General features: G+C 39.1%; 2 protein-coding genes and 1 pseudogene across 2 annotated transcripts; all 3 read right to left on the bottom strand.

The window, feature by feature from the left end:
• Positions 1-2,396: 2,396 nt before the first annotated feature.
• LOC142437550 (CDC42 small effector protein 2-like) lies at positions 2,397-2,755 on the bottom strand (annotated as a pseudogene).
• A 3,298-nt stretch (positions 2,756-6,053) lies between these two features.
• On the bottom strand, positions 6,054-6,998 carry LOC142437549 (olfactory receptor 2B6-like). Its single transcript, XM_075540664.1, has one exon. It carries the CDS (start codon positions 6,996-6,998, stop codon positions 6,054-6,056), a length of 945 nt encoding a protein of 314 aa, XP_075396779.1.
• Positions 6,999-20,302: 13,304 nt separating this feature from the next.
• Positions 20,303-21,244, bottom strand: LOC142437548 (olfactory receptor 2G3-like). Its single transcript, XM_075540662.1, has one exon. It carries the CDS (start codon positions 21,236-21,238, stop codon positions 20,303-20,305), a length of 936 nt encoding a protein of 311 aa, XP_075396777.1. The 5' UTR covers positions 21,239-21,244.
• Positions 21,245-22,759: the final 1,515 nt, after the last annotated feature.

Below are 22,759 nucleotides of genomic sequence, written 5' to 3'. Positions count from 1 at the left end.
GTGCCACCCTAGCAGACTTGACTGGAAAACACTTGTAAAGGGAAACAAACACACCTTAAAGTTCCTATAGGTTTTCCCATTTTGGTAGGTTGCTTGCTTTTTTTATTGTTATTTTGTGCAATTGTTGTTATTGTTTTGTTGCTTTTCGCTTCCTTTGTTATCTTATTTGGCTTTGCCTGAGTTTTGCACTTATTAATGTATCTGCATGTCTATCTAGATAAGTGGGACAAATAATCCAGAGATGAAAAGAATGGAACCAATGGTTTCAGGGTGTAAGGAAGAAGGGGAGGTGGGAGAAAGGAAGGGGAAAGGGGGGAACCAAGGAAACAGCAAGTGAAGTAAAATCAATGGAAGGAAGGTCATTGGAAGCCTAGTGGGGTTCAATCAAGGGTAATGTAGCTGCAAGGAATTACTAAACCCGAATGAAGGTCCAACATGATGGTGGGGCAGAGGGAAGTAAAAAGGAAATAGAGGAAAGAACCAGGAGGCAAAGGACATTTATAGAGGCTTAAATATAGGCATATATATAAAGAAAGGGGCCTAGAACTATGTACTCATATCTCTATGTTAAGAATTGAGGTTGCAGATGGTTATTGGGTCTTGACGTAAATACCCCCTTAACACATGAACACTTTGTTCTAACAATCCGGCATTCTGTGATGCTAACCTACCCTGCATGATTACTGTAGACATAATGGGTGCATAAGCAAATGTGGTGAAGAAAGCTGATGGTGCCTGGCTATCAAAAGATATAGCATCTGGTGTCTTAAAGGCTTGAAGATAAACAAACGGTCATCTACCTCAGAGCAATAAACCCACATGGAAGAAGCACACCAGCCTGTGTGATAATAAGGTGTCGATTGGATCAGGTATCAGGCATCTAAGACCCAGAATAAAACCATACCCAAGTTGAATGGGGTGTGGGGGCCATGGAGTGGAGACCCAATGCCCATCTGTGGACAATTGGACATCCCCTCACAGATGGGTCACAGGGAAGAGATGAGTGAGTGAAGGTACATAGCACCAATGAAAAACATACCTTTCCTCTAGTTCTTTGGTGCTTCCTTCACCCCACTATCATGACCTCAATTCTACCTTACACATCGGATTAGAGTGGAACATGCACACTGCTACAGATAAGAGCCCAAAACACAGGAAATCCAGGGTAGATAAAAACCCCTCAGGACCAACAAGGAGAGTAGAGTTACCAGGAGGATTAGGGGAGGGTGGGGGGAGAGAGCGGGAAGTGATCACAAGACTCAAACTAGAACCCCCTCCCAGGGGTCCAATAACAGAAAAGAGGGCGAGGGTCAATGTAGAACGATGTAAGATATGGAAAAAATAATTTATAACTTATCAAGCATGAATGAGGGAGGGTAGGTAGGGGAGGGTGGGAGAATAAAGGGGGAGCGGATATCAGAGGCTCATGTGGGAAGAGAATCCTTTGAAAATGATGATGGTAGCATATGAGCAAATGTGCCTGACACACTGGAGGAATTTATGGATTGTGATAAGAGATGTAAGAGCCGCCAATAAAAGTATTTTAAAAAACCCAACTTAATAAATATTTAAGATCGTTATATTCTCTTTTGCACATTCTCGTTTATTATCATGAAAGAACTCCTTAATACGGGTAATCTCTGGGTCCAAAATCTACTTTCTCCATAATTTATACAGTTTTCTTTTAATTTGTTTTAAGACAGTATATCCTTTTAAATCTTTGTGTGTTTGACTTCCTATATATTTTTTTGAGTGTAAGCATTTCTTTTATTGCAATTCTAATCAAAGCGACCAAAAAGGCTTCCTTCTAAATAACGCTACAAGTCATCTTTTCCTGGGAAGCCCACGTGGCCCGCTGTCCCAGCTACATGTTCTCCCCAATAGCAGCAGGGTCGTCAGCCCCCGGCAGCAAAGAGACTGGCCTCTGGCGCTCGGTGGGCTCCCCACAAAGCAACTCCATGAAGCACGCGAGATCCACTCCGTTGAAGTCGCGAAGGAACTGTGCTTGTGTGTCTCATACTTGCCAAAATATACAGCATGTGACAGATTAAAAAATACTACTAGGTCCTTGCTTACCAAGCCAAATCATGAGGCGGAGGGCAGCAAGTGGGGAGAGAAATGTTTAAGGCGGGGAGCAAGGAAAACAACAAAAAAGGAGGAGGTTTCAACATGGTGGGAGCAGTTATGAAAAAGATCATGCTAAGGTCAGATTCAGAGTGATTGGAAAAGTAAGCCACGATCCAAAGAACTCTGTCCACGAGTCCCGAGGCATGCATGCCAGCTGACGGGGACACAGTAGTCATCCGGCGATAGCTTCTTCACAGGACAGTCACGCATCACTGGAGCAACCACAAGAGGGTGAACAGGACCATCACACATCTGTTAGGAGCCCTGGGCTAGCCAGCCTTCGTGTCCACCAGCTGCATCTGCACATTGGCGGCCAATGACGCCCCAAGCCGCCCTTGGACTGCATCTGGTTCTGAATGGAGCTAACAGAGTTTATCCCACTGAACAGGTCTCCTGAGCCGACGTGGGCTGTGTGCACAAAGTTGGTTGGCTCACTGATCATGCTTCCGTCAATCTGCTGTCGCCTTTTAGGCTGGGGCTGCTCGGCAATACAGCAGTTGAAACACAGCCAGAATTCACACATGGTCACAGTCCCGGGGATAAATAAGCACCAGGGAAGGCTCGGAACCTCAGCACAGGAAGCTCTGAAAAATATGCTCCGCAGTAGGATGAGTGTCCAACGATGTCAGAATAATTTTAGCACTTCACTTGAGTTTTTGTTCTTGCGATTCAGGTATCTTAAGCAGTCAGTTTCGTAAAGAAGAGAGTTTCTCCTTTCTTGGTTGCTGGTCGCAGGGAAGCTTGTCTCGGTACTATCAGGAAGGCACAGAAATTGCTGTCTTAACCCAAAGCCTGTAAGTGGTAGTTTTCAGTGGAAGCTGTTCCTTGAAGGTTTCTCTTTGCTTAAGTTCCAGGTCTCACTCAGGAATCCATACATTCACAACTGGCCCTGTTGCCTGCCTTTGTCTCAGCAGCCTGCTCCAGCTGCAGCAGCTCTGGAGCCAGCTCCATGGCTCCAACAGCCCCCACGCCCGCTGGTTCCTGGCCCCCGCCCTTGGCGCCGGGCTCCCACTCTGGAGGCAGGAGAGGAGGCGCGCCGACTTCCTATATATTTAAGGGAGCCCTGGTAATGCAGTGGTTATGAGTTGGGCAGCTAATTACAAGGTCAGCAGTTCAAAACCACCAGCTGCTCTGCAAGGGAAAGCTGAGGCTTTCAACATGCATGAAGTTACAGCCTCGGAAGCCAATAGAGGCAGGCAATTCTATCCTGTCCTATAGGGTTATTACTCGTTGGTATCAACTCAATGCCAGTGAATATATATTTATATGTCAATATGTACCTTGTAGGCAGTGTATAGTCGAGTTTTGTTTTGTATTCAATTTATTAGATCCCAGATTGAATATTTGCAATTTTCAGTATTCATAAATTGTGGCAGTGTTGAATTCAGATAGATGGTTAATGCTACCAGTCACATAGCACTCTAATTCAAACCCCAGCACTCATACTGTCATTTCACTTATAATATAATATTAAGTAATTTATAATGAAAAAAGACCGAAGCATTTTCAGAACGTTGTTCATGTTTAGCAATAGCTTCCTAGAGGAACTTAATTTATTATTTTGAAATAGTGGCAACAGTGAACTGAGAGGAGGAAATGTGATTACATGCATTTTTTACTGGATATGATCTTTCTCTTAAAAATCATTTTACTGGGGCCTCATACAACTCTTATCACAATGCATACATACATCCAATGCATTTATAGGTGGGCAGCACCTTTATCAAGAAGCTTTGGGGAAATCTGTGGGAACGGATATGCTATAATTGAGAACTCAGTATGATTGCCTAACTTATGATTGCATGAATCCCCACATAGAAAATAGTGTGGAACTATATGGAAGACAAAATGAACATTTTATTATTTATTAATTGTCTTCTGGGACGAAGAATAACATATCAAATTAAATTCCCTATGGGAGAAATAAAGCACTTCAAAGACTGTGTTCAAAATTCCATCTTCTTTTTCTCTCGCACACACATACATGTTTTTGTTGTTTATATTTTATTCTTAAGTGATTTGGCCAGAAATTTGACATTTCAGTAATGCTTTTGAGGCAATGATTTAACCCCCTCCACTATACATTGTACTTTCCTGTTTCAGTAACTTTTGATCTGATTTGCATCACTTCCTTTCTTCTACTTAGTTTGAAAATGTTCCATCCTAACTACTGATAGTTATTTAGGTATTTAGCTTACCTAATTCTTCAGAATACTTTTCTTTCCTAACCTAAATATGTAAGGCTATACATTATTACAAAAGTATCACTTTATTGGCTTTTCAAACTTTTGATTTATAATATGTCAATTTCAAATGACTACTGATGTTCTCTCATTACCTGGAAATTTTTCATGACATAAGTATTAATCCTTTTCAAAGAATTTGAAACATTTGCATATGGATATTTGCTTGTTCCCACACAGAATCTTGGAAAGATGAAACTTTCCCCACCATAAGCAATGACATAAGTATCATAAACTTCGCAATAGGGTATGTGTAAGTCTGCTTCTGGAAACTCTATCCTGTTTCATTATTTTTATCATCATGGATTTATAATACATTTCTATATGTAATATCCAAATTAAGAGAAATTTGGAGTTCAGAAAAGTAGTAAAAGACAAGAAGTTATTTCTCCCTCTCCCAATATCAAAGCTTGTCCATCACTCTACTGATGAAACAGCATATGCCCCTTCAGAATGCATGCGGTCTCCCTGTTATTCCAGAAAATAAAGATGAGTATTTTTCTGCACTGATAATATGTCATTTTTTCTCGACATCTTTGGATCTGCATATTTTTCATTCAGGTGGTATAAAACATTTAAAAAATCTCACTAACAATTCAACCAAGCTTGTGAGTTATATATGAAGCTCTTAAAACGCTTACAATGAAATATGAAGAGCTTAGCAAACCAAGTGGTGAAGAAAGCATCATTGAAAAGCAAGTAAATGACTAGAATCTTAATTTTCTTACATTAGGACTTTTTCCACCTTAAGTATTTTCCACCTCTGTTTACCATCCAAAGCACACCCCAGATTTTTCCTTGCCACAGAACAACTTCTACTTATATTGTCATCACCCTCTCTGTTGTTTAAAAAAAGCAACATAAGCCTGACCAAAGATTCTGGCAAAAAATAATTTATTGTTAGAATCACCAATATGAAATATTTCATGCATTTTTGTTTTCATATTTCTAGCTTATGTTTTACCAGAATTTTCTGTCGATTCAGTTGACTTTATGGCTTTAATCAAAGACAAAAAAACCAAAACTTTCTTGATATGTGCCTTGTTAATTCCCTCACATAGCACCCCAACAGGACAGATGAGAACGGTGCCACATGTGGCTTCCTAAACTGTAATCTTAATGAGAGAAGATCTTCTAGGTATTTCGTGATATGGAGCCACTGGTGTGTTGGAACTCTGACCTATTGGTGTGAAGCTGAGCGCTTTACCATTGCACCACCAGGATCTCTTTGAAAGAGTCTTAATATAGTCAGACATTGAACATTGGAAGATGACTAATGCTATCAATGCATATTGATTCCATTTATCTCAGAATATTAGTGCCATGCATTTCTAAAATGCTCAGTTTTCATTTGCTTGGGATTAACTTATATAAACCATTTAACCCAAACATACAACTCTCTAGATATGTTTCCTGATGTGTGACACTACTTTTTCCCTAAGGCTACATGACCAGGTAATGAGGGTTATCATAAAACTGACGCCAACCTGGAAGGTTTCAGTTTGGTGAAACCGTTCTTGTCCTAAGTGGATACGCTATGTAGACACTGTTCATTTCTTGGTCCTGTTCGACTTGTGAATTTTATGCCACCTGATACCCTGCTTCTCATTACTGTCATAGCCGACATCTTGTTGGCAAGGTTAACACATCCATGCTTGTCACTTAGGTCTCCTTGTTCAGAGATCATCTTGTCTTGACCCAAAACTCCTTGGTCAGTGCCCGTCGAAGGGCCGCTTTCACATCCTTGTTCCTCAGCGTGTAGATAAACGGGTTCAGGGTAGGTGTGATGATTCCATAGAAGAGAGCCATGATCTTCCCTCTGTCACGAGAGTAACTAGAGGGAGGCTGGACATACATAGTGATGGCTGTGAAGTAGAAGAGCGAGACCACCAGCAAATGGGAAGCACATGTATTAAAGGCCTTCCAGCGACTTTCTGCAGAGCGGATTTTCATGACTGCTCTCCCTATGAAGAGGTAAGTGCCTGTGATCAGGGCGAGAGGCACCAGGAGAAGCAAAGCCCCTAGGACATTGAGCTCAGCCTCATTGACACGAGTGTCTGTACAGGTTAGTTTCAAAAGGGCAGGAACTTCGCAGAAGAAATGGTCCACCACTCTCCTCCCACATCTTGGAGTCACCACCGTGAGCGTAGACTGAACAAGGGAGTTAGCAAAACCACTCATCCAGGTCCCAGTGGCCATGTGGATACAGCGCCTCTGGTTCATGATGATTGGGTAGTGAAGAGGCTTGCAAATAGCCGCATAACGATCGAAGGCCATGATAGCTAGAAGGATGCACTCAGTGGAACCCAAGGCCAAGAAAATATAGAGTTGGGCGACGCAACCACCATAGTTAATGGTCTTTTCTGGTCCCCTGAGGTTGACTAGCATTTGTGGAACCGTGCTGGTGGTGTAGCAGAGATCCAGAAGGGAAAGATTGGAGACAAAATAGTACATGGGACAGTCAAGCTGAGGATCCAGCCGGGAAACTAGGATAATGGAAATATTCCCACATAAGGCACAGATGTAAGTCACCAGAAAGATGACAAAGAGTGGTGTCTCAAGCCAGGGATGGTCAGAGAAGCCCAATAAAATGAAATCATCCAGGGAGCTCTGGTTGCTGACCCACATGTTGCCACTGTTAGATGAAATTTCAGCTGAGACCTCTAAAGACCCCCAGGTAGGGCTGGTTGTCACTTATAAAGGCAGAAGGCACTGAGAATTGTGAACCAGATACCGAAATGAAATTCTCATTTGTGTAGTAATCTGCATCTGTAGCATGATTATAATAAAAGGGCATCATTTTTATTTATTTATATATATACTTATGGTAAAATGTTTAATCAGCATGGTCAGTTAAATGTGGATATATTGTTGTGAAAACCAGCAAAGTCATTGGGAGATTTTGCTTAGTCCATGGGTGTCTTCCACTTGAGTACTTACTCCTTTGAGATTTTGATGTGTTCTCTTCTCAAGAGTTTCATTAGTACTACCATAAGTTCAACATGTCATGAATGCTTAATGGTCACAAGTGAATGAAGACTTACATAGATTAGGAGAAAGCAGTGCTTCTTGAAACAAAGGCCAGCAGGCAATTTTATGAAGACAGCTGGTACATCAGCAGCCGAGGACAGCGCCAAGCCATCTTGGCATCTTCATGTTCTTCACAGTGACCCCCAACCAAAGCCTCATTGAACTGGAGCACTTCAGCAAAGCAGTACCATGGAAGGACGGGATGCCAGGGCTCCTTTGACCCCTTCCAAGCTTCAACACTGTCATTTTCATGAGAATTGGAAAAGAGAACCACACACACACACACACACACACACACAAACAAGATAAAATCACATATATGTGTATGGAAAAACATACTCAGAACTTGCTCGCGATGAAAATGTCATTTAAAAAATATCTTGGTAAACTTCATGGGATTTCACCATGAGATAAATGACCAGAAAGAGTTTGAAATATTTGGCTCCCGAAAATTTGGGACTACGTACCTTATAATTCCTTAGGATAATCAATATCACATATATACATAAATACTTCCCCCCATTTTCCTTATTTATTCCTGTTAGTTACACTGTTTTCCACTGAGGTGCCTCAATCTTCCTCTTCCCCCATGCAATCACACACTGTGAGTCTGACATAATATCTGAAGTTTAAATCAATGACTGCTTTTTCCTTTAAATTCCTAGCTAAAAAATTGTCATCCTATGATAAATTTACCTTATATATTCCCTTATGCTTCTAAAGGCATTTTCTTCCTTATTATAAATAAAGTAATTCCATATGCTAGCTCTGTGACTTTGGAGAAGTCATTTAATTTCTTTGGGGGAAATTTCCTCATCTTTAAGGTGAACATAATTATAACTAGTTTAGAGAAATAATGTGTAGAGTAAGTGATGTAATGTAAACTCCATATGAAGTTCGGGTCTTGCCACATGATAATAATTCCATAACCAGCTATTATTCATGATGATTTAATTTATTTATGAGGTCCACACAATGTTACATTTTCCTTATTTGGGGCATCTACGAGTATAAGAGAAAAGAGTAATACATAGAAAATAAATATTCACTGAGTGATAGTAAACATGATTTGCCTACTAAGAAATCAGTCACAGGATCCTCTGATTATCCCTTTTTATGATTCTCCTAGTTGGTCCTTCCTTATAGTCTCTATACACAGAGATTCTTATGTAATGAGATTAGTGGACCTGGTGAGCTGGACCTATACTTTTAGTGTTAGGGTCATCTAATTCATTAGAGATTGTGGGAAGGAGAGTGCCAGTGAGAAGCAGTTCAAACCTTTAAATTCCTAAACCCAAAAATTGAGTTCATTAACCACCAATACCCCAACTGTAATCTCTTCATTTTGTTTACAGAGCAACGATGTTCTTGGTACTCAGCATATAACCCTTTTCTTTGATGTATAATTATGTATCTGTCACTCAAGTAGTGAAACAGAACCAATTGTACTTCAATGTTATCACTCACAGCTATCAATTAAATATACATATCCCAAACAAAGCAGATACAGAAAGAGTTGTTCAATATTTCATAGTCACTAACTATTACACTTTTCTCCCAACTTGTACTTGTGCTCACATTTTCAAAATACCCTAACATGTTTGAATAAAAAGTCCTTCCTTATTTCAAATTAATTATGCTCATCCTAGGTCAAAAATGTCAGTGGCTCTCCAAATTGTAATGGAGTTGATATCCTTGTTAAGCGCTAGCACATTTTATTTTTCTGACAGATATCAATGCTGCATATAATGAAGCAAAGCATGGTACATCCCGTGCCCTCTTCTGTCTGATCTGCTTGTTGGATCCACTGTGTCAATCTCTCTCTTTTAGAGGGTCCTTCATTTTGCTTTACCAAACACCATGTCCTTGTCTAGGACTGGCCCCTTCTGATTCCATGTCCAAAGTACTTGAGATGAAAGGCTCATCATTGAGAAAGACTCTGGATGGATTTCTTCCAAGATAGATTTGTTTGTTATTTAAACAATCAATGATACTTTCCACATTTTCAGCAAATACCATCATTCAAATGCAAGGAGTTTCTTTTTTAGTCTTTGTTGTTCATTGTCCCACTTTGTATGTATATGAGGCTTTTGAAAATAGCATGGCCTGCATCAGTAGCATCTTAAAACTCAAAGTGACATATTTACTTTAAACACTGTAAAGAGATATTTGTTGCCAGTTGCTCAAAATTGTGAAGTAAAAATAGCAAAGAAATAAACAATGAAATATTTTTTATCTTAGATGCCAGAACTCTTCAGAATCCTTTTAGTCTTCCCTTACACACACACACACACACACACACACAGCTTCTGGAACACACCTTTGAAACTTATTATTACTTTATAATTATGCCCTTGAATTTCCTTTCACCCAGCCTATGAAGAAATGACAAGATTACCTTTATTTTTGGCTATTTCTCTTTCCCCACAGCTCTTTGCATTTACGTGATGTGGGTTTTCAACCATCAGTGTGTTGGATAATCAGTTCAGAGATGGGAAGTGATGGACGAATGGGCTGTAGCTTGGATATAATATCCAGACACTGGCTGGCCAGGCCAGGTGGGTTTCTTCTCCGTCATGGACAGACTCAAAGAAGCTCTCTCTAGTCTACTGAAGGGTCAAACACAAGAAACCAACCCCAATTAATGGCCATCCATACAAGCAATATACCCATGGGAATTTTTCCATGAGTTTTCAGTTCATTACAGTTTTGGCCTCATCCTGTATTTAAGCCTCTGAGATTCAGAATAATTGGCACCTCTTGCTGCCAATGTGTCCAGAAGAAGAGAACTAGAAGGACAGGACATCCTCATAAGTTATCATGAACATGCTCCTCACAAAATGCAAACTTCGGACATGCAAGTTAGGTGAATGAGCTCAGGAGAAACGGAATTAATTCTCTTGTTGCCAAGATAATTTGCATATTAAACATTATAAAATAGGTGAACGTCTCCTTTATATGTGCGTACTATTTTTGAAAAAGATAATGTTTGTTAATTGTGGAAAGATTGTCTACCTCCAGTACTCTATTCCCTCGTGTTGTTTATTCTTCCATGATAATTATGTTTGTTATACAACAGGAATTAATAGTACAAGACATAGAATATGAATCTATTTTATACTAATAGCCTCTGTTTGAATTAGGGGCCTGTGAGATGTCTTATGGCCACTGGAGTCCTGAGTGTGCTGGATAAGTGTGGGATAAGGGCTCAAGTACTAACAATAAAGTCAGCTGTTCAACCCCAACCCTAGCAGCGACCCATTACTCTAAAGCAGAGGCTCTCAACCTGCCTAATGCTGTGACCCTTTAATGCAGTTCCTCATGTTGTGGTGATCCCCAACCATAAATTCGTTTCCATTGCTACTTCATCACTGTGATTTTGCTACTCTTATGAAGCATGTGACCCCTGTGAAAGGGTCATTCGACCCCCCCTAAAGGGGTCATGACCCCAGGTTGAGAACCACTGCTCTGAAGGAAACAACATAGGAGCAAGACACTGGTTTCTACATGTCTTGCACACATATGGTTTTAAAAGGTTTATCCTTACGAATGCAAGAAGTGAGAATTAAATCCAGTTGCATTCCAGTGTTATGCTTCAAATTAGCAAAAACCAAATGATTGCATTTTCCTTCATGCCATCAAACCACTTGACTCTGGCCTCTTTGCAGAGAGCAACTGAGCATAATGTAACATCAGTAAAACTGACTTACAGAGACTTAGCTCTCAAAGAGAGAGTCTACCAGGCTCTGAACTCCTTGGGTTTGGTGTTTGGGGACAAAGACACATATGGGAGCCCAGCATTCTCCAGCCAGGAGCAGTGGAGACTTGGTGCTTGAACATCAAATTGTAAAAATAGTATTGCATGCTTTGTGCAGGGCATGGGATTGGGTGGCTAACTGGAAGGTCAGCAGTTTGAAACCATCAGCTGCTATTCAGGTAAAATATGATGCTTTCCACTCCTCTCAAGAGTTATGCTTCTGGAAACTCATAGAGATAGTCAGTTTTACTCTGTCCCACGGGGTCGCGGTGAATCATTGACTCAATAACAGTGAGTATATAGGAAAGCATGTAAACTCGAATGCGTCTTTTGGCACAATTCCACTGATGGACGTATGCCTCAGAGATCTTACGACATATGTGTGAAAAGACAGATGCACAAGGACCTGCATTGCAGCTTGTCTATCTTACCAAAAGATGAGAAGCATTGAAAATGAACACCAGTCCCAATATTGTTAAGGACATTTTAACAATGTAATATTATGGAGTCAATAAAAACCATGAAGTAAATCTGTAGTGACAGAATTGGAGTGACCTCCAAGATATTTATACTTAAGGGGGAAGAGCTATTTACAGGAAAGTGTAGAGAAGACGGGTATTTCTGAGTGATGCAAGTGGTTTAAAATATTACATAATAACCATAAGATTTGAGGACGAAAGACCTGGTGATCCACTTCCCAAATATCAGCCATTGAAAACTCTGTGGATCAGGTTTACTTTGACACACACGGGGACAGGATGGATTGGAGTAAACTCCATGACACTGGATTAATTCTTAACACATGATTCTTCTAGACCTTTGTCACCCTATTCACCAATCACTGACATGTATAACTCAATATACATGTTCGCAGACTGTATTGAGAACAATACACAAACATTTAATATTCTTCATTGTACTAGGGTGAAAAATAGGGAGATGAGGCAAGCAGTGGAAGAGGGATTTGTTTCTCATATGGATATCCTTTATTATGTTACTACTTCTGCGGTACTTTTTACATATTTTGCTTTTATAACAAACACAATGACAAAGAGACAGCATTACTGAGCACTTCTAGTTAGGCTCCCTGCCTTTATGAGAAAATAAGCCAAACTTCCAAAAATAAATAAACTAACATTTCAATTTCATCAAAAACTTAAATATGAACATCTTTACGTTTCAAAATGGAAATTTATTTTTTCAAAGGAGTATGTATACATAATCTAAACTCAGATTCCAGCACATGGATTATTTATTGATTTTAAATTAGTATTCCACTTCCTCTTCTCCATTCCGCATTCTCCGAAGATAAGTACTTTCAGCTCTTTTAAATGCTTACCTGACCGTCTCCTGAATATTGCTAAATTAATTCAATTTGCAACATTCAGCTCATAGTATGCCAGGGTTTATGACAAATATCCTTGCACCTGAGAAGTTAAAAATCTAAGGGATATAGACAGATGGAACTTAGCAAATCTAATAAATAGTATTGTGTGCTAAATAAGAGAATGGCATGTGCTTTGGGTGAAAGAAGCAGATGGAAAGGGTGAGGCCTAGCTGGTGGGGACGTGGATGGATGTCAGGATTAAAGAGGGTGGTCATGAGGAGGCTTCTTGAGAAGGTGAATTTTAAGAATTTTGAAAGGGGGAAGCAATTAGCCAAGTGAGAATCTGGGTTGAAGCATTACAAACGAGGAATAGTGATTCCACAGTGGCAGAAGGCCTGGTATTTAATTCAGACCAATAAGGAGTAAACTGATCACAAAAGACCAATACTGTATGGTCCCACGTATATGAAATATTTTAGAATATGCAAATTTACAGAGATAAATGTTTAACAGTAGATACCAGAGAAAGAAAAATAGGAAGAAAGGGCACTTATTCTTTAGGAAGTATTCTGTGTTTGTTTCTGGTGATAGAAGGTTTGGCAAAAAATATATGAGGAAGGTACACAAAAAAGCCAGAATTTTTTTTCAAAGGTGTGTAGTAATTTTTTTTTTTTACAAAACAGCCTTATCACCTTCAAAGTACTCTCTAATACATTTAATATACTTGTCAAATCTGTTATTCCACTGTTGGAAACATTTTAAAAATTCCTCTTTTTGGATAGAGGAGAGCACTTCCCTCATTTTTTGTTCACATCTTCTATGTCATCAAATTGTTGTTCTTTCATGTCCATCTTCAATCAGGGAAACAAAAGGAAGTTGCACAGATTGAGGTCAAATGAGTAAGGTGTATGGGGCAAGAGAGGCATGCTGCTTATTGCCCAAAACTGGTGCACTGAGAGAGCACTGTGAGCAAGTGCATTGTCGTGGTGGCAAAACCAGTCCCCTGTCTGCTACAAATCAGGCCTTTTTAGTCGCATACTGTTATGTAATCCTTTCAGAACCTTTTACTAGATAATTCACTTAACAGTCTGACATAGTGGAATGAACTCCAAGTGCACGCACTATCTCTATCAAACCGAACACATTTAACACTTCTCATGTACAAGTTGATGAGAGTGACTATGCTTATCATGTTGCTAACCCATCACCATCTTTCATTTTCCAAATTGTCCATCATTCTATAGGAATGAAATGTCTCGTAGATAATGGGTCCCATTTCTCCTTCCTTTCACCACTCCTGGTAACCAGTAAACCACTTTGGTCTTGACTCATTTGCCTGGTCTAAATATTTCACATAAGTGGGAGCACATACTATTTTCCCTTGTGTGATGGATATATTTCATTCAGTATAGTGCTGAAGGTTTATTAATGTTATAGAGCATAAACCAGCATTCCATTTCCCCTTTACTGAAGATTAATATTCTATTATATATTTGTACAATGGATCTTATAGATATTTATTAGTTGTTATACTTATTAATTTTAGGTAGTGCTGGTACTCCCTAATTTTGTTTTCTTCACAGTGATAAACTTAAAATACTTAAATTATTACTGATAGAGTGGATAATAAATAACCTATTCATGTATTGGTTTATGATTTGGCCCTTCCGTTCTTTACACACTTGCTTTCATTCATTCATTTTCTCTTATTAACATACTATCAATTGTCACTTAATGTGAGGAATTCAGAATATAATGTTTCTTCACATCTCAGTAGAAGAGAAAAACATTTTTTTCAACGCTAATTCTTCTTCCTATTTTTATGCTTCAGGTTAAAAACTGATGCATATACAAGTTCTAGGTAAGTGATAATAATGGTTGAATAGATCAATTATAGGAAAAGAAACTTCAGTCATGCAAGGATCAATGATCACTGTGTCAGTCCAAGTGGACTAGAAAAGCAAGTCCATAGAAACTCATACGTGCATAAGAAAGAATTCTATATAAAGGGTAATTGTACATTAAGAAAGCATCTCAACCCAGTCCAGTCCAAGCCGGTAAGTCCGATGTTTGCCCATATGTCCACTACCAATCTATAAAGTCCTCTTCAGACTCACAAAACACATGCAATGATACTGAGTGCAGGACAATCACAGGCCAGTGGGTGAAAAGTCTTTGGATCCAGTGGGGTTGGAAGCATCTCAATGCTGGCAGGGTTCTCTACATGGCTTCTCTGACTGCAGAGGTCTGGATAGGTCCATGTGGCTGTTCCAACCAACCAAAGAGATTCACATTTGTAGCTATTTCAAAGAAGGTTGGGCCAAATTTTAGTTCATATTATAAAATATATCATTAATATCACATGCAGGTAAAATTTTTCTAAAGACCAATCAACAGATTGTAGCAGTACAGTCAGAGGCAGCTTCCAGAAATTCAGGGCAGATTCAAAAGGTGACATGGCACAAGCAATATCATTGTTTGTGGCATTATAAAGAGACTTTTCCGCTGCTCTGTTTCCCCCAAAAGGTATTCCAAATATTAGAGGTTATTTGCAGTGCAGAATGGTGAGACATCCTCCCAGAAGGCATTCAGTTGCCAGACTACTGTCTATCCCACCACAAGAGGCATTCATTGCTTGCTGTTAAGGACAAAGGGCTACTTCTCCCTAAAGGCTTGTGGCCAACAGTCTGGCCAATGAAGGGGAGGTTCACACTCTACTGAAAATGGTTTTCAATAATGAGCCAGGGAACAGTTCAAACAGGCTCAGTAGCATCCAAAATTAAGCTGCCTCCCTGAATCTAGGTTCCTTCCATCTTGTCCATGTGTACCCCAATACCACCCCTTCCTATTGTGTACATACCCCAAGATTGTTCCCCTCCTCTTACTGTATTGCCTATAGAACAACCCTTTCCTGTTACATATGTCTTCACCTGTAATTAGGGGGCTTGCGCATCCCCAGAGATTAGATAAGCCTTGGTTAGCAATACATCTTTTTCTCTCCATGTGGACCCCCAAGTGAAGCTGAGGTGACATTGGCCACGAAATGTGTCTACTCCATTACTTCAATCTCTCTTCTATCTCTCATATTTTCTATGACTTCACTATAATCTTTACTTATTAGCACTGTGCACTTGTGCCTACCAGACCCGTGATGTTTTGCTAGGCGCTGGCTTCCCTGACAATTGTTGATGTCAGATGGATCTTGTCTCAAAACAGAGAAAATCAGAAAGATGTTTACTTGATTTTATTGGCTATACAAAGACATTTGACTATTGAGTGGGAAAAGAATGCTTTGGAAATTATGATGGTGGCATATGGGCAAATTTGCTTGACACACTGGGATTGTGTATGGATTGTGATAAGAAATGTAGGAGCCTCCAATAAAAGTATTTAAACAAAACAATAACAAAGGCATTTGACTGTGTGAATCATAATAAACTATGGATAGCCTCCAAAAGAATGGGAATTCCAGAACATTTCATTGCACTTATGTTGAACCTGTACATGCATCAAGAGGCAGTTGTGTGAACAAAACAAGAGAATCCTGAGTGATTTAAGATCTGGAATGTTGTGTGTCAGGATTGTATGATTTAACCACACATAGTCAATGTGTATCAGGTAACACAGGAAAGTGGGTAATATAAAGGAAATAGCATTAGAATGGGAGGAAGGCTCATGAACAATCTTCATTACGCAGATGTCATACCTCCATTGCTAATTGTAAGGTGTTTTCAACATGCTTGCTACTAAAGATCAAGGATTTCAGCTTTTAATATGGATTGCAACTAAATTAAAACAAACCAGAAATCTGCATATCTTGACCAATAGACAACTTCATGATGAATGGATGGATGCATGAAGTTTTCAAGGATTTTTCACCTTGTTTTGATTCTCATGGAAGTGACAGTCAAGAAATGAAGACACTTACTGCATTGAACTAATGTGCTATGCAAGATCTCTTTAACGTGTTGAAGAGCAAGAATGTCACTTTGAGGACTAATGTGTGCCTGACGCAAGCCATGGTATTTTTAATCGCCTCATATGCCTTTGAAAGTTGTGTATCGAATAAAGAAGATCAAAGAGTGGATGCATTTAAATTATGGTGCTGGGGAAGAATGTTGAAAGTATTATGGACTCCCAGAAGAAAACTCAAATTTGTCTTGGAAATGTAGTCAGAAGACTCCTTAGAATCAAATATGCCTAGATTTGTTTCACAATATTTGGATATGCCATGAGGGAAATGATAGCATATTTGGTAAAAAAACAGAAGAGCAGTGAAAAGGAGGAAGTGGTACAAGGTTGGGCAATATTGACCTCTATTGGAGACAGGATGGCTATGGGTCAGAAGCAAAGTGAACACATCTAATGACAACAAATATTAAAAAAAAACCTCTGTCATTGAATTCACTCTGATTCATAAACCCACCACCATCTAGGGCATTCCTGTTCCTACTTCTCTTCTATAGAGTCTCTGAAACTGTAAGTCTTTAAGGGAGAAGACAGCCTCATTTCTTTCCCAACTTGTGCCTGATGACTTTGAACTTCACATTTTATACTTAGCGCATTTGCCATCAATTATTCTGCAAAGTGCTTGTACAAACTTATACTCTCACAAATAGTATGAGAAATCCCATTGCTATATATCAATAGTAAAACTTGGTTTTCTATTCTTTACACTTTAGCAATTCTCATAGTATGTAGAAGATAAATGGTGTAAGATTAAATTTTCATTCCTTAATAAATGCTAAAATTGATCATATTCATAGAGCGCTTCTCTTCTGACATCTGCTTTCACCGTTTTTTCATTATGTACTTAAATGACCATCATTTTAGTTATGTATAATGTTCTTGATGTCATCCCACAGTTCATTGAGTCTCTGACATTAGTGTTCAGTGCATGAACTCTATTCTTGAAATGATAAATGGGGAAAAGATTGAAGGTGTGAAAGATTCTTTCTTGCACGGATCTTACTATGAGGACTAACGGTGCTTGACCAAGCCATGTTTTTTTCAAAGCCTCATATGCGTGTAAAAGTTGGACCCTAAATACGTCCTAAGAAGAAGCAATGCATTTGAATTATGGTGCTAGAAAAAGATCATCGAAGGTTTGCAGGAATGCCAAAAAGCAAAAATATTCTGTCTTGAAGACATGTAGCCAGAAATCCTATTAAAGGCAAAGATGGTGATACTTCATCTCATGTACTTCATGTATGTCATCAGGAGATAGCAGATCCTGTAAAGGGACATCATGCTTAGTAACATACAAAGGCAATGGAAAGGGGGAAGGCCCTGAAGAAGGTGAATTGATCAAGGAACTGCAGGAATGGGCTCAAACATGAATGGAGCAGGATGCACAATGAAAGAGGCATGTTTAGAACATGAATGGGCTTAAACAATTTAGAAGGGAGCAGGAGTCTGTGGAGTTTTCTTCTGTGCTACCCAGGATCACTATGAGTCAGAACTGACTCAATGGTACCTAACAACAGCATGGGCCAGTTAGAGCCCTTGTGTGAAACCCCTGTGTGTGTATAGTCTTTTTTTACTCATTTATATATATATATATATCTTACACCTATTGATTATGAACAGTGCTGCTGTGAGTACGTATATGAGGATTTAGTTGACTACCTATTATTTATATGTGCTTAAGTTACTCATTTGATTTTAGCATTTGATTGGAAACTTTCAAAAGTATACTTGAATATATAGAAAAATGGGGTGGGGAGAACACAAAGCACCTTACAAAATATAACTTTAGAAGAAATTATTTTTCCAAATATTGTTGTGATGAGGAAATAGCATCTGTAATTTAAAACTTTCCTCAAATGAGACCTTCAGACCACAATATTGTCTTATTAAAATTCATACAACAGAAACATTCATAATATTAATCAGTCTGAAGTATACAAGACAGTGGCATTTAGTATACCCTCAATCTTTGAAAGTACCACAATTATCCATTTTCAAATCATTTTGACTATCTCCTCCACCCTCCAAAACATCCTAAATATCTAAAGAACCAAAGAACAGTCATTAGGTAATCATAATCACTTTCTCCTCTCATAACCCCAACGGCCACTAATATGCTTTCTTTTTCAATGGCTTCATCTTTTCTACATATTGTTCTGCACATGCCCTCTCATCTTTGTAGCATCAGAATATTGTGATCCATGGAGTTTTCATTAGTTGCTTGCTGGAAGTAGATAATCAGGTCCTTCTTCCACCTGAACTTGGGGGTGGGAGTGGGGACAGTTGCTATAGAGTAGATTCTGACATATTGTGACCCGATGTATGCAGAGGACACGTGTTCACCAGAGGTTTTCAAGGCTGTTGCCTTAGGAAGCAGATAGGACATTATTTCAAGGCATCTCTGCATGGGGTAGACTTATTACTAAGGGCACTCATGCTAAAATAAAAAATGCTACCTAGGTTGTTTCCAATCATAGGAAACCTACAGGACAGAGTCGAACGGCTCTGTACAGTTTCCCAGGCTGTATGTCTTTGGATAGCAGAATGTCATATATTTCTAAGATACAGTGGTGGGTTCAAAACATGCCTCTTTCATTGTGCATCTGAGCTCTTACCCACTGTATCTCCAGAGCTCTTAGATCATAGTTATAAACAAAAAATTCAGCAGATATATTAATATAACAGACATTTATTGGGTTCTATCTTCATGCCTTTTAACTATCTTGTACAATGCCCATAATAAAACATTGAGAGGGTCCTCATTTTAGACATGAAGAAACTGATTCTCAAATGAATTTTCAAAATATGCCTAGGATTATGTAGCTCCCAAACAGATTGAAATGGCATGTTGTAGACTCTTAGATTCTCCATGTCAAGTATCACTCTTTACTACCACATGTCCTTCTGGAAAAACACCCTCAGCTTTGTTACCACCATTGCATGAAACTGTGCTGCATTTACTATAAGGAGCTCAGGACACCTTTATATTTGAGTAGAAAAAATAAATTATATTGCTTTACAAATTATGAACGCACAATAAAGTTTAACTTATTTTCCCTGAATTACTTCCACTTAGAAATATGAGATAAGAGGGAATAACTAACCAGGTTAGAGGTTTTGTTAGATACAATTAAAGTAATGAGAATATAATAGATCAAAATAAGGTAAATAGTGCAAGTATAAATATGACAAATAAAATATACTAATTACTGTTATGAACATTTTAGATGCGTTTTCTTATAATATTACCATTTAAATCTATTAATCAAGGTAAGAATAGAGTTCTTTCATCTTTTCTCATAAGATAACTTCAGGGAAAAAGAAGGACAAACAAAAGCGTGCTCAAGGTCAAACAAGGAAATTGTGGAGCTAAAAGGCACGATTTCAGTTGCATACCTCCACTTGAACTCTTTACCCCAAAGAAAGAGTTTCCTTGTTGTATATGGGCAGCTCTAAGGGAAATGTTCAGGAATTGTTAGAATATTGGTATGAGGGTTATAATTTAAAAGCATCCAGAAGACTGGTAGTTATAATTCTTATGTAGACATGAAAAAGAAGGGATGTTGATGAAGAGAAAAGGAAGAAAGGACGAGAGGAAGGAACAAGGTAATAAACTAAGTAAGAAATAAGAAAAATAATATAAATGAAAGGGAAATAAAGGACTTAGGGAAATGTTGCTCAAGAGTGTCTGAAAGAATCCTGAAGTAGAGCGTTTGGAGGATGAGTGAAACGCAATAATACAAACAGCAGTAGTCACCGTTATTCCTTACAGGTACTTCAACTAAATAGTGCACACCGTTTTCAGGCTTTTTTATTGTTCCAAAGATTTACCACCATGGGTCCTATTTGTCATACACTGTGGTCTCTGTGACATAATCTTCTCAGTGCTCCTTTCACATCTTTATTTCTCAGTGTGTAGATGAGGGGATTGAGGGTCGGAGTCACAACTGTGTACAAGAGGGAAATGAACCTCCCACGAGTATGGGCATAAGAACTATTGGGCTGAATGTAGACAGCCGTGATGGTCGCATAAAACAGAGATACTACCATCAAGTGAGAGCCACACGTCCCCAGGGCTTTTTTCCATGCCTGGACTGACCCAATTCTGATGACGGCCCGGACTATGTGTCCATAGGACAACAGTATCAGGGTTAAGGGCAAGAGAAGCAAGACCAGGGAAGCAACAAAGAGCTGGACCTCATTGGCATGAATGTCGACACATGCAAGCTTAATCAGAGAGGGCACCTCACAGAAGAAATGATGGATCCACCGGTGGCCACAGCGAGGAAGCAAGAAGGTGACAGTGCCCTGGATGAGCGCATTTCCCATTCCACACAGCCATGCAACTCCTGCCAGAGCCTGGCACAGCTGAGGCTTCATCACAGCTGAGTAGTGCAGGGGTTTGCAAACAGCAGCATAGCGGTCAAAAGCCATCACAGTTAGCAGAACACACTCGGTGGAGCCCGAGGACAGGGACACATAGAGCTGGACAACACAGCCCGCCAGACTGATGCTCTTGTCTGGTCCTCTTAGGTTCCACAGCAGCTGGGGGACAATACTGGTGGGAATGCAGATGTCAACTATGGAGAGATGGGTGAGGAAATAATACATGGGCATTTTCAGTTTGGGGTCTATGAAGGAGACCAAAATAATGAGTGTGTTTCCTATGAGTGTCAGGAGGTAGCACCACAAGACCACCACAAAGAGTGTCTTTTCCAGCTGGGGCTGCTCAGAGAAGCCCACCAGGATGAAGTCTCCATGGAAACTGCCATTAATCCTCCCCATTACTCTGCTCAGACAAAAAGAGGAAAATCTTGTCAGGACAGGAAGAGAGGAAAATGCATGGCCATTTTTCACACTACCAGCTTTTAAAGTAACTGAACTGCAGGTCTTAAGAGACATCACAGGGAACCATGGAACACATTTTGGTACATTATTCATCAGGTGCAATAAATGAGGTAAAAAACTTTGGACTGACAGGCACCTGATATCGAATTGTGAGTGCAACCCATTTTCATGAGAGAGTAAAATTTGAAACTGGGATAAAATGTGTCATTCATACTCATAAACAAAAAAGGAAATAGGAACTTAAAAGAGAATAGTGTAGTAATAGAACATATATAATCAATGTGTTGCTTATCTTAAGTCATTAAAATTAGGTCTGAAATCTCAACAATAAGAATATTTAATTTATGTGAATAATGTGTGTCAAGATGTTCCTTCTTCCACCATCATTATTGGAATGGAAATATTTTTCATGAATTTTACTATAAACATGATAACTAGCTTCTGGAGGTTATAGAGATTTTCCCCCTTTGCAATATTGGCATAATTTTTGGCAACTAAAAGTAATAATATCAACAGTTGTCACTAAATTTTATAATGTGCATTACATAATTCCTGAGCACTCACATATTACCTTTATGAATGCATCAGCTCATTTGTTTCACTAGTTTACTAGTGACAAAAATTCATGGAATACATTCAGAAGAATGTATGCTAGCGCTCCTTTGTTCGTCGATGTCTCAAAGGAAAGCAGCATTCCGGGTGGAAATCTGAATGAAAAGGCTTTTCTATCTCAATAAAGTGAATGAGTACCAGGGAGAGGAAGGCACTTGGATTGAATGAAAGAGATTAATTCTATGCTCATCAGCCTACACAGAAGTTTGTCTTTTGGGGTCAAGTTTCTTAACAAGCTCTCAAAAATGTGAACAAAATATAAAAGTAAATGTTATATTCACAATGCAAAAGATCGAACCCAAGGCCATAGCTATACCTCATGGGAGGGCAAAGAGGTACTTTACATTTTTAAGAAATCATCTCTTAATCTTAAAATTATATCCTAGGTTCATACACTGAAATTTTATAATTGTGTCAGAAATAATTATGAAAATAAAATTATGAAATCTCAACAATTAACTCCTTTTATAAATTTCAGTTTTCATGTAAAAATATACTTAGTAGAAATCAGTGGAAATGAGATGAAGTCAAGGGAAGTGTCAAGTGGTGACTATGGAGATCCAGTAGAAATTAGAAATAATCAGAGCTCCCTCATAAAGAAATGTTCCATGTAGTCATTTCCAACCCCAACCACCCTATTGAACACTGTAGAAGTGCCTCCCAGAGTCTCCTAAAAGCACACCACCAGTTCCTTTTTCCACAGAGCCACTAGTGGACTGGAACCCCTGACTTGCCACGTAGCAGCTAAACACTTTATTACACCCACAGGGCTCTTTCCAAGTGGCCTAAGGAGAGTAATACAGTAAAAAGTGACTAAGAAGGGGACCTTAGGCAAGAAGCAAGTTA

This window comes from Tenrec ecaudatus, chromosome 1 (assembly GCF_050624435.1).
Source record: "Tenrec ecaudatus isolate mTenEca1 chromosome 1, mTenEca1.hap1, whole genome shotgun sequence".
NCBI lineage: Eukaryota > Metazoa > Chordata > Mammalia > Afrosoricida > Tenrecidae > Tenrec > Tenrec ecaudatus.
This window is presented reverse-complemented; position numbering and strand designations above follow the sequence as displayed.